This window comes from Anser cygnoides, chromosome 2 (genome assembly GCF_040182565.1).
Source record: "Anser cygnoides isolate HZ-2024a breed goose chromosome 2, Taihu_goose_T2T_genome, whole genome shotgun sequence".
NCBI classification, from domain to species: Eukaryota; Metazoa; Chordata; class Aves; order Anseriformes; family Anatidae; genus Anser; species Anser cygnoides.
The window spans coordinates 55,029,723-55,042,150 of record NC_089874.1 but is presented as its reverse complement, the minus strand read 5'-3'; the positions used below and the strand labels follow the sequence as shown (position 1 = coordinate 55,042,150).

General features: G+C 41.5%; 1 protein-coding gene across 2 annotated transcripts; it reads right to left on the bottom strand.

Annotated features, from left to right (window-relative positions):
• Positions 1–4,667: 4,667 nt before the first annotated feature.
• LOC106046468 (transmembrane protein 14C-like) lies at positions 4,668–11,165 on the bottom strand. Of its 2 annotated transcripts, none has more exons than XM_013197515.3 (5): positions 11,011–11,165; positions 10,315–10,398; positions 7,994–8,095; positions 5,506–5,593; positions 4,668–5,303 (listed from the first exon to the last, which is right to left on the bottom strand). In XM_013197515.3, exons 2-5 carry the CDS (start codon positions 10,388–10,390, stop codon positions 5,246–5,248), a joined length of 324 nt encoding a protein of 107 aa, XP_013052969.1. In that variant the 5' UTR covers positions 10,391–10,398; positions 11,011–11,165; the 3' UTR covers positions 4,668–5,245. The 2 variants fall into 2 exon arrangements, with proteins under 2 accessions (XP_013052969.1, XP_013052970.1); XM_013197516.3 differs by lacking the exon at positions 11,011–11,165 and adding an exon at positions 10,510–10,665.
• Between the last annotated feature and the right edge of the window lie 1,263 nt (positions 11,166–12,428).

Here is a 12,428-nt window from a genome sequence, read left to right as displayed (position 1 = left end):
AAGTGACATGTTACATGCAATGTAAGCATTGCAAAACAGATCTTAATTGGAAATGGAATTGGAAATCTCTGCCTAAAAAAATACATGCAGTTCAGGACTGTCACTGACTAGAAAGTGACCAAACATGTCAGTATTATCAGTGTGTGCAAATGGCAGCAGAAGAGACTAATTGATTTTAGTATGTATTCAATCAATAGTAGATCTTGGCCATGTTTGAAAATTGTCAGGGAAGTTATGACATGGTCACAACAGTCTCTTACCATTAGTAGATAAATAGTAGAGAGATAAATAGATAAAAATAGATAAATTCTAGATAAAATACTACTATTCAAAGACTGTTGGGTTTCTGTCGTTTTAGCCTTTATAGGTGTCAAGTTTCTGCTGCATTCCCAGCAGAAGCCTTCCTATTTAATTAACGCTGCTGTCATCTTTTACTAACATTCTGAATTCTGAAGACCAGATCTTTGTTGTCTTAGGATTCTTGGAGGCAGTAGTGCAGTTCCTTGAGCAGAGGGAAAGTGGCCCTGTTGCAGCTGTCTTGGGTGAGGCCAGGTCCCTGGTTCTCAACTCTGTTGCCCAGGAGGGGCAAAAGAGGGAAGAGAGGGGCTTGACGAGTAGAGCTTGATCCTGGGCCATCAGACAACCTCATCATTCCATTCTCTCCATTCTTTCCTGAGCCATCATCTCTTTGAGGATGGTATCCTGGCTGCATAGGTCACCAAGAGGTTCCCATCAGTAGCCAGGCTCCTAGTTCCCTTACAATCCCTCCAAGCTGTGGTTGTATCACTCCTAGAGTAACTAGAGGGTCCCAGGAAAATAAATACGAGTCCTGGCAAACATCATTGTCACAGATTCTGAGCTTACCACTGTATTGCTGCCTGAGCCTAGAAGTGGCATGTCTCCTTTCACGCTGTGGTGACAGCGGTGCTTTGCATCGTGAGCCTGGCTGCTGTTGTACTACCGCCTGCTGTTGCTTTGAGCAGTGTTTGCACAGTTCCCCTTTATTCCTCAGTAAGTACTGTGCTGCTTCTGCAGAGCAGGCTAACGACCAGAAATGTCCAGTTACTTACTGGAAAACAGGATGTCTGGTGTCATGCTGTGTGAAGTTAGTTCCCCAAAAGGACAATGGGAAACTTTGCAACAGGACCCTATTGCAGCTAGCAACATGTGGAGCCTTTCAGCACCCATCTGAAGCACAGGTGAGTGTCTTTAGGGGGTGAAAGCTGCTTCTGACTGTGCTTTACTCCCATCTAGAGTAGAGCTGTGGTATGGGTGAGGTGCCTTTGTGGCAGCCCTGACTTATACCTGGTTCTGACACCCCATGAGATGCTATTTACAGCACTGTGTATTTTTTTCCCAAGACATGTGTCCACTTTCACCCTTCTATGGAAAATGCAGCTGTCTTTCACAACAGCAAATGGGTTCTGCCACTAAGAATCTTTTCAGAATACAGACCAAGACGTAGCGCACTTCTGGTGTTTCAGGCAATCCTCTGTAAATTGGTTTAGGCTTTGTTCTTGTATGACCTACTGTTGCCACCTCTAGAGGTGTTCTCGGTGAGAGGAAGGCGGGGCAATTAAAACAAGGACAGACTGTATTAACTACCAGCAGTAAAACTGCATCAAACCTGCTGATCCTTGCTTCTGGGGCAGAGAACATGCCATGCACTGTAAAAGCATCCAGTAAAAGGCAGGGATATAGAAGACAAACTGTGCGTGGAGGGGAAGAGAAAGAAAACATCTCCATTTCACAGGTTCAGAAGGAAGACACAAGGAGTGTAAAAAACCATCCACAGTATCCTGTGCGCTAGACTTGAGCTGGGATATGGCACAGAAGCATAAGCATTTTGATTTGCTCCATCACGGCACTTCAAGGAAGCAAGAGAGATGTCTCTGGGCTGCTACTGATGCAATATTTTGCAGTTTTTTCTTGCAGGGATTCTGGATGAACAAAGGCTTTCTTTCTGTTGTAACTGCCTGGAGGTTTTCCTGACCTTTCTTTCCCCTCCCATTTTTCCAGGTGGATTAAATTGTTCAGTCAGAAAGCATGAATATAACACCAGGAAGCTAGGGACTGTAACACCACAAAATGGTAATTGCTTAATACTTCAGGCCATATTAGTTTCAGCACAGACAGACCCTCAGCCAGGGATGACAGAGTGCCAACAGCTCCCAGCACAGTGACTGACAGAACTGGGACGTGGCAAATTGCACTCTCAAAGCCCACGGCAGGACGAGGGCTAGGGGATAGGCTTTGCATTACGAACAGTCATGCATTACATTCTTACAACAAAGGATAAAGTAGGACAGCCCATGACTACTCCCCCCCCCCCCAACCCATCTATCTTGAAATGTTTTCCATCGTCCTCTCATTCTCCTTTGCTACTCTAAAAGACTGGCACCTGTACTGCTGGTGTGATGTTACTTAAATTTTTATGCTACGTTACACATTTGTACTAAATGAAAGGGATGTTGCTGGCTGTGAAAGTCACATGAATTGAAAGAACAGCTTAGGGTGTGACATCTACTGATAACTGAGTAACAGGATTGCTTTTTCCTCCTCTCAAACCAACGCTGCAATTGAACCTCAGTACATTATTGCCATATTTGAGGTCTCTGTCCTTTATCTGTAAAGAGTAAGGCCCAACTGAGGCACCCAAGTGTACGAGATTTCGATCCCCCAAAAACCTTTCTTACAGACCACCAGCTGGGTGGTTTGTAGCACTCCCAGCCCATTCACACCTGGCGCTGCCCCAGTGCAAGCACCTCACCTCAGCCAGAAGACGCTCAGCAATACGAAGGTTTGTGTCTAGTCAGCGGGAAGAATGAGGTACCACTAAAAGGCTCTAAGGAAAAACTGTGAGGCCACACATAAGGTCCTGAGTGGGAACGGACCTGGACCAGGGCTAGCCCAAAGTAAACATAAAGCAAAGGTGAAATTTAGTCTGTCTGAACGGTTTTCCAGCTGGCAGAGGCACTCCGGGTTCCATCCCTCAGTTCAGGACCATTCCTGTATCTTGTCAGTTACTGCTTAGCTTTAAAATAAAACCAGCAAATAGTTGCTCCTATTCCCACAGGTCCCAGCACTTTGTGCTCTCTTCTTTGCTGTGGTGGCTTCCCCAGGCAATACTCCCCATGCAGGACAGCCCCTGGCCTGAGCCACAGAGCCCTCTCCTGGGACAGGAGCTTGCACCCATCAGAGGGACAGCTGAAGGGAGCCCAACACCTTGCACTTTGTGGGACTTACGGGAAACACCTGCTATTACAAAGACTGGTACCCTTATACATCCCCTTTACAAAGCCTAGGGTGAGCTCCTGCTTTCAAAAGATGATTTATCCACCAAAATGAATGGGAAATTCCCTCCTGTAGGCCTGAGTGAGACCCTAAAGAGAGGAGCAGGTACTTCACGTTACCTATTGCCACCTACCTTCCACCGGGCACTGACGGTAACGTGCAATAGAGGGCCTGGGCTTTCACTCTTGGGAATAAGGATTTGCTAACCCAAATTCTCTTGTTCTGTCAGTACTAGAATGTATCAGGCTCTGGAGGCATGACTGAACTCCGAGTTGTTGAAGCCTGGTGACTCGGTCTGCGTTGCGCCACCCTGGTTTCCCCATTTCTGCGTCTCTAGAAAGCAGCAGTCTTTCCAGATCACGCTGATACTGTTAGCAATATTTAACTAACTTCTTTTTAGTTTCAGGGTGTGCTTTGAAAAGACTAGCTTTAACAATCATTTTAATTATTCATTTCCTAAAAATAAAAAAAAAACACTCTTTTTTGTTACATCCAGATACAATCTGGCTCACAGCACGAAGCTTCCCTGAAGTCATGGCATGAGTACAGTGAATCCAATGCAAAAGTAATAATCTCAGTTTACATAAAAAACACCCTCAGTGAAAAGAAAAAAACACACACCACACACATGTCAAAACCTAAACAGTAAAATAGGAAATAAAATTTGTAGAATTACCTTTTAGGCATGTGCCTAAAAGCACGTGCGATACGAAAAAGAGTAGTAATGTCTTTAATTCTTTAATGGCTCTAGAAAATTCTGTAGCAGTGATAGAATTTTCTATTAAATTACATTCACTGCTTTAAAAGTATTTTAAGGTCACTACAAATATTTTCTTGGGTTTTACTTACAGCAGGGTCAAAAAAAAGAGTACAATTTAACTGAGACTAGAATTTCAGAGATGTTTTCACATGTTTTCAGTGCTGCTCCCTGTAAATCTGGTTATTTACAGGTTAAGTCCCCAGAAACAAGGAGGTCACAACATGAAATACATTCAAAAACCTGGAATTAATTTGATAACTTCAATAAATCTTCAGTAGTCATTATATAAAATATCACTTTAGAATATGAGTTTAGAATATGAGTTTTTTATCACTTTAGAATATGAGTTACAAACTGTAAGTACCCTAGGATATCAATAAATATCAATAATATCACTAAAAATGAAATTAATGTGTTAATGAAGGCCCCAAATTTAATCTTTTGCTCCTCCATTTAAAATGTAATTTTTAAACACCATCAAAATACAGCATTTGTATAGCAGTTCACTGCACAGACTTCTACTGAGGTAGGAACAAGAAGGTAAGGTAAAAAAAAATCAATAATAATAACCTTTGCGCCCCATACAGACAGAAAGAATACAAAAACATCAAGCAAAGGTTTGTAACAAGTTTTACTTGTAAAAAAAGGCAACATTTTAGCATCATTTCACACTAAAAAAGGTGGGATCTGTTTGGTGTTATAGACATAATGCATCATCAACTCAGAATACAGCAAGTAAAGCATACTGTAATAGTCAGTATGAAAGGCATAAGATACAGTGCTGTACTGAGCCAGTTTCTGCTGGTGACACTTTGTGGGTACTTCCTAAATTACAGGTCCTGTGTACTTCATACACATCGTCAGTATACTTTGGAATATAAAAATGGGAAGTGTTAAACACTGAAATGTGTTTCAAAAAAAATAAAACCAGGACCAAATTTTTCACTACACAGTAATAGCTCTACCAGATCACTGAAATAAATGGCACCTTGTATGTCTTGTACTATCCACTAGTAGATAGTAGACTACTATCCACCCCATCATTCTTCTTTCCATTTAAACAAACAAACAACAAAAAAAAAAACAGTAAGCTGTCTTCATGTAGAAAACTGCTTCATATTCTTGTTTCTACATTCATACAGCTTCATTATTAGGTTTCCTTATCCAGATATTAAGTTGTAAAGCGAACAGTTACTTTTCATGGGGCTTATCCACCATCTTCAGTGCTAATCTTCCAACCATCAGCAAACTGTGTAAGGGGAAAAACACTTGGTAAGTTCACAGAATTAAATAATAACAACAACTTGCCAATTCATTTTCAGATACTTTTCACATAACCGATGCATAGAAATAAAAAAAGATGTACGAAGTACTCTATCTCAGTATAATTAAGAAAAAAAAAAATCACATGCAGGAGATTAAAAAAAAAAAAAAAGTATATTGTGTTGTACCTGACACCAGCAATTAGCCCTGCGGGCATGAATTTTCCAGAGTTGTAAAATCTTGCTCCCATCACGGCAGTCAATGTTCCAGACGTAACTTAAATGAGAGATTAAAGAGTCCAGTCAGCAGAGGTGCATGCGTGTGACAGATGCTACAATTCAGAACAGAACAGAGATAAGTAGTATCATCAAGTAAAAAGTAAAAAAGGTTATTTCATGTGATGGACAAAAAGAGTCAATAAATGGTGTAAATTCTGGAGCGCCTCAGTACACGAAGAGTAGGTATTCTAAGCTGAGTTCTAGTATACACAGTCCTTGAGTTTCTTCGGCAAAACGTGCTTCTTTGGTGACAAAATAACCTGCACTACACTGCCCTGAACCCAGTCCTTCCTAGTGAATCACTAAACCTGTACATGCAATTCCCCCACTTCTTTTAAGAGGGAGATTAGCATTTTCCTGCCTAACTTGCCATAACATTCTGAGAATTAACTGACTTATATTTGCAAAAGACTTCGAAAGGCAAGTACAATGTAAGTGCTAAGTATTACCAACCATTTTCAGCTATGAACCACCTTCCACTAAGACTAGAGAGTTAGTTATCCACCCTGACCATTTAATATTGAGGCAAAAGTCGAGCAGTTTCATTGGGACAGTAAAATAGAAAGGGCAATCTCTAGAACGCTATCTCAAAGAAAGACTGAATACTTTGAAAACTCTGCAAAAATCATACTGATGAAATCCCTAGCATGTAGCTGCTACCCAGTGGTAACAGATACACACAAAACTGGTGGTTGGAAAAACGTATCTTCTACCACTGCTTTAGTATGAACTACGTCTTGCAGGACCAGCCACCATCTTCAGTATTAGCTGTGGCATCCTTGCTCCCTAACATCATCCTAAGCATTGTCACTGACATCTAACAGTCTCATGTAAGTAGATGTGTACAATGCTGGGACCACGATACAACACACAGGAAAGAACTAAAATATTTCAATATCCAAATGCCTCAAGCTCTGTATTCAATAGCTAGTATTCAAAAAATGTGCACCAAACTAAACGTAATTTTGTCTAACGCAGCAGAACATACCTTTTCCCAAAACCTTCAGGTGTGAAAAGGAGGAGGAAAAGACTCCATATGCTACTAAGTTATACAACTGATGGTCACTCACATTTAGCAAAATACTATGTCTCAATCCTGTTAAACTTCTGCATTCAGGGTTTATGCCAGTTGTTGAGGCCTGACCGTACAGTTTTTGACCTATCCAGTAGATGTGGAAGTGAAAGCGGACTGTACTGAAGACAGTGTTAAGCAGAGAGAAATGCTGGGCCTTCCCCTTTCACTTCTGACTTTTACATGGCAAAGAGCTAGGTGCTACATCACAGCTTCGGCAAACAAATGCTCTGGTCAGTGGCACCTCTTTAAGCACTGACTAAGCAGTGACTCTCAGCAGTTAGCTTCTCAAAGTCAGGGAGAAGGGAAGCTCCAGTTCTGAAAAGAAGGAAGAAGAAACTGCATTATTGTAGCTTGCTTCTGTGTTGAATCTCCCCGAATGGAGCAACACCTTTGTAATTCCACACATTAAAAAAAAAGTCAATCACAATGTCTACCATTTTCAGCAGCAGTGGATGCCCGCAAGTACCTGAGATATAGCAGCCTAACAAGTGTCAGGCATCATCTGTGCTGCTGGAATTATCTACATATATTCTCAGTCTATTTCAGTGGCAAGGTACCCTAACTTACTAGAGAGTGAGAAAAGCTCAAGTCATGTTATTCTGCAACTGGCATGAGCTTTAGGGGTAATGAGGTTGAAGTGATAGGCGATAGCATGCTAACGTGTCCTAACTTGGTGGCAACCCTGAGCTCTGCATGGTAAATGGCAGAAAGTCAAAAACTGTGTTTTGGATATTCGCACCATACTATGTACAATCTTTTAAATACCAAATGTTTACTGTTTTTTTTTTTTTCCTGAAGGATGTGAAATAATGGTATTTGGTTTATTTTTTTTTAACCACATAAGTTCACTTTATCCTAGCACACATTTTCCTTCACTAGCAGTAGGTTTTTTGATATCCATAAGACAAGCTCTAATGACGAATAACAGGTATTTTCATCTCCTATTGTAGAATAGAAGCAAAAAGATGAGACGTCACCCAGAACACTTTGTATTTCTTTGAAAAGGGATGCAGGAAAGCAGGAATGTAGTGAGAAATCACTAAGCAAGACACACAAAGACATGCAGATCTTCCACATGTATTCTCAATACATTCTTAAAAACAAAAAATTTAAAACGCCAGTGGTTCACATTCCAGGAAGAGCAGTGGAGTTTGACCACTGAAAGAAATTTTCACTAAACACAAGTTTAAAGATCTGATTGAAACTCAATTTGTAGCCCCAACAGTTTAACATTTCTGCAAAGACTTTTAGGTACTCATTTTCAGTATCCAGTTGTTTTGGGGTAAATATAACTCCCTGTAACTAAAGCTCTAGAAGACTTACTCAGAGAAATCCAAATATTATTTGGATTCTGTGAGAGCTGATAGGCACCAAGTCCCGCCAAACTTCCAAAGAAGAGGCCAGCAGCTAGCGATGGGACACTACCTGAATGAATAAAAGATAACACATTTATTAGAAACTCAGAAATAAACCTGTTCATTAGATTACTTGCTTTGTAAAACACTACCAGTAACAAAAAAAAAACACGGGCATTGATTGTTATAAAGCAGAACGGGGGGGGGGGGGGGCAGTCTTTGAAGATTTTAAGACCACACTAATCTGAATCAAGAACCACATTCAAATGAACTTGCACAAGATAAAATTAGCATTGGTATTTAATTCATTACCAGCAAAGCCACGAATACATTTATGATTGAAAGACAAGTGAGAAAAGCAAAAGAATCGGGGTCTTCTTTTGCAGACCAAAGCACGTTGCTTCAAATAATAATTCTGGAAAAGCAGTAACGTAGAAAGGGATTAAATAGGAAGGGTTTAAGATCAGAAAAAGGACATGTGAACTGAACTGGGCGGGAGGGTATTCAGACAAATAAAGAGTTGTCAAATAAGAGAGAGGAGTCAAATAGCCAGAATTTGGATCAAGCGTTCTGTACAAATGATAATCCAGAGCTACCGCAAGATTGGCAATTTATAGATGACATCAGGTAAGGAAATGGCATGACCTCTGCAAGCAGTGAATACTTTAAGTAAGGCTAATGGAAAATTCAGGACTTCATGCTACTTGAGGGCGGTCCTTTATATATTCAGTTTTTATAGGTCACCATTGAAAGGACTCGAGGTTGTAAGTCTATGCTGATAAAGATCTCCTGTCATTGTTACAGGAGGAACACATGCTGCTACCAGAAAGTAATCATGTTTCAGTCAGTCATCAACAGAGCAGCTACAACATTGCTTCACATCCTGCTTTTAATATAAAAAGCAAGAGCTAAAGATAATGGGAAGCATCACATTCTTGTACACGTACAAAGACAGACACTCTAGTAAGCAGCTGCTCTGGGCAGAATACAGTTTAGCACCAACTTGTGGTAAATGCAATTCTTTCTGCATCCTGGGAGTCCCCAAACGGCCATCATATCCTTGGATTTTATCTTGAGGCCCTGTTTAAGCACCTATGGCACATACACTTACTAGGACAAACATACCACCCCTGGCTCAGGAAGCTCCCGGGTCTCAAAACAACTCTCTAATGGGAGAGAGGGAAAAAAAAAAAAAAAAGAAAAAAAAAAAAAGACTTTGCCCTGGCCCTGTTCTTATATTCTTCCCAAGGTACATAATGTAGACTTGGCTGTAAAAGTACAGAACACCTCAGGTTTATGGATGAAAGTTCAATTTTCTTTTGGTTTCTCCAAGTTATTAGTAGGGATTACAAGGTAGTGGTTTTTTTTGTTTGTTTTAATTTCCCTGCATGTCTCCATACAAGCTCCCATTCCCCCTTCAAAAATCCCTTGACCTGGATTCCCTTCTTGAATCAGCATGACCACATCCTCCCATCTGGGAAGAGAAGATATTGATCATTTCATAATGGCCTCTGAGAAATACAGATGAAATTAACTATTTAAGTTCTCAGTAGTGTCCCTCCTGCCTGAAAGGACACTCAGAGCCCTAAGGCAGTAGAGAGCAGACTGTAGCAGGCCTTAGCAGCCATGTAGTCACACCTACTGGTAAGTTTCTCACTGTCTTCAGCAATGAAGGAACACACCTCCATTAAGAGTGCTGAGAAGTTTTTCAAAGCGGAAAGAGACAGTACTGCAGCAGGGAGAAATCCACAGTCCTGTCTGGAGAAGGGCGAACTGGGAAGTGAAAGCAGGCCAGAGATGAAGCTTATGCTAGGGAGCCCAGGAAAGGAACAACTTCAAGGGCTGATTTGCACTGCTCAGCTCTCCCTGGAAAAAGGATCCTTCTGAAAACTGTGCAGCTTGCAGTATACTGTTACCATCAAACACTAAAATGAGAATAAATCTCTAAGGGAAAAATGGTGATGTCATTTAAAGGTAAAGAATATTTATAGAATGTTTATATTTAAAACATCAGGGGAAAAGGGTTTCTGAAGCAAACTCGTGGCAGTTTATCTGAAGAGCACAACGCAGAGGCAGGGTATCAGCACCCACCCAAAGCAGACTGAGCTTATCAGCCCAAAGCAGAGCTCAGCCCCCAACGCACCACACCCTACCAGCCCCAAACTATCAGCACACAGCACAAGCTGACAAACTTCGCATCTGCACAAACTTCGAGGCAGGAGGCTTTTCCCAGCAAAATTCGCGCAAATTTAGGGGAGGGGGGCTGGAAATCACCTTCCAGCACCGTACCTGCTTTTGCGTAACCAATGAGCCCTCCTGATGCCACCAGGGCAGCGTAGCCAAAGCCGAGCCAGTCCACAGCCATGCTGAAAACTGGAAAAGAAATTGTGGTGAGGGAAACCAGCTCTTAACACTGGAGGGGAAAAAAAGGGGGAGAGAGGGGAATATTTTGCCGCAGGGATGTTCTCCAGGAGGAAAACCTGCCTAAACCCTCCACCCCAAGCCCAAGCGATGACACCCGGCTTGCTGGGGAGGGTCCCCAGGCTGCGCCCCCCTGCCCCGGGCGCTCCGCTCACACAGCCCGGGGCGGAGCAGGCTGCGGAAGGGGAGGCGAGAGAGCAACGCGCCGCCCAAAACTTCCCTTTTCCGCCTGTTTTGGGAGAAAAACTGGGCTGCGCTTTCTGCAAAATCCAGCTCTCTCTAGAACACGTTTTTTCAGATCTGTGTGAATTAGCTGCATGGTCACAAAGTATCACTTTAACTCCCTCTGTGGCCTAAGTGGTTGAAATGTAGATCTGCTATTTCCCATAATAGTGCCTCAACCAACATTACCTATCAACCCCCCTCCTGGAAGGGTTTGCTGTTGAGGCAGTATAAATGCCGTGGGGTTCACGTTTCACTGACGTGTGATTCATATCCCAGCACTGGGGATCCCCAAGAGGGGGTGCAGAAAAACTGGAAGAAATCCAAAGCTGCTGAACTCACCTGAGGCTCAGCTGCGAGGCTGCTTGCCAGGCTGCCCTTCCGTACAGTCGTGGCTCCGTCTACTTCACCCGTGCCACCCACGGTCGGTTTCTGACACAGGAAGAGCTTTCTCACTGCTATCTCTTCCTCTGCAGTGCTGCCTCCCCTCTATCATTCTAACCAGCTCCCTGAAAACTAGAATGGAAAACATTCTGAAAAGGATGATGTGTGCCAGAAAATACATACATACATAAATACACAAATAAGGCAATGCACTGTTTATTAGCCCAACATTTACTCACGGTGTATGAAATATGAGTTCTACTCCCTGGCCTGCTTCTGCATTTCACCTTAGAAGCTGTTAGCATTTGTCTTCTCTGACCACAAACTGTTCTGAGTCTCATGAGATGCACAATTGTTAGTGCAGTGGATTTTTACAAATGACTGTTTACTTGTAAGTCTGAACCTTAGAACCAAAAATCTGTGGAATTTTTGCTTTTTCATTCTTAAAATTATGAGCAGAGTGGGTTTTTCTTGGTGCTTATGACAGCTTGCTTCTGTAATTGTGATGGTCATGGCCATGAGTTCGTGTATCTAAAAATTCAAAAAATCAAAGTTGTTTTAATAGTGGCAGCCATTTTGTTGAGTACAGACATACAATAAACACTTCAGAACAGGTATCTGAAAACAGTTAATAAAGTATAAACATAATTGAGAGAAAAATAAAAGTCTATACTTACTTACAGGAGCCTAGTTAACAGTTAAAAATCTGATTAGGTACCTTTCCTGACATGTATACAAACCATTTCTAAGTCCTATATTATTTGCCAGTGTTTGTGCACACACACATTTGGGGTATTAAAAAAGTTAAAAGCTGTGTAAGTTTAAACTGAAGTACAATTGAAACCCCTTTATTGTTGAATTAAACTGAGCTCGTGTAAATCAACTATACTGCATACGGGGTTCTGATCATCTGGGGTTCCGATCATTTATCTAAATAAGCGGAACGGTTACAAAAGCTAAATACAGACATCTACCTTCAAGAAAATATTGCTATTGTGACATGAATAATCTTGTAGCAGCCCAGATGATGCCCACTTTTTTTCAAGTGCCAGAGCATACACAGAGTTAAGCTGGAGTTATACCTTACTTTACAACCCACAGACTGCATTCCTGTCTCCAGATCTAGCTCATTCTTCCTCCTGATTTTCTCTTATCTTTTCTCTAGCCACATGAATAATGAAGAGCATACTGTTATTAAAGTGAATCTGGATAAAGTCTAATTCCAACTACCTTTTGAAAACAGGAGAAATCATGACTACTCCAGCAGTACAGAAAACAACATTAAAATGCCTTACTTTTAAATAAATGAACTTTTAGTACAGCTATCTGACTTTGTCCTGCTCAACTTTGTTTCTGCCACTGTGTATTTGTAATAA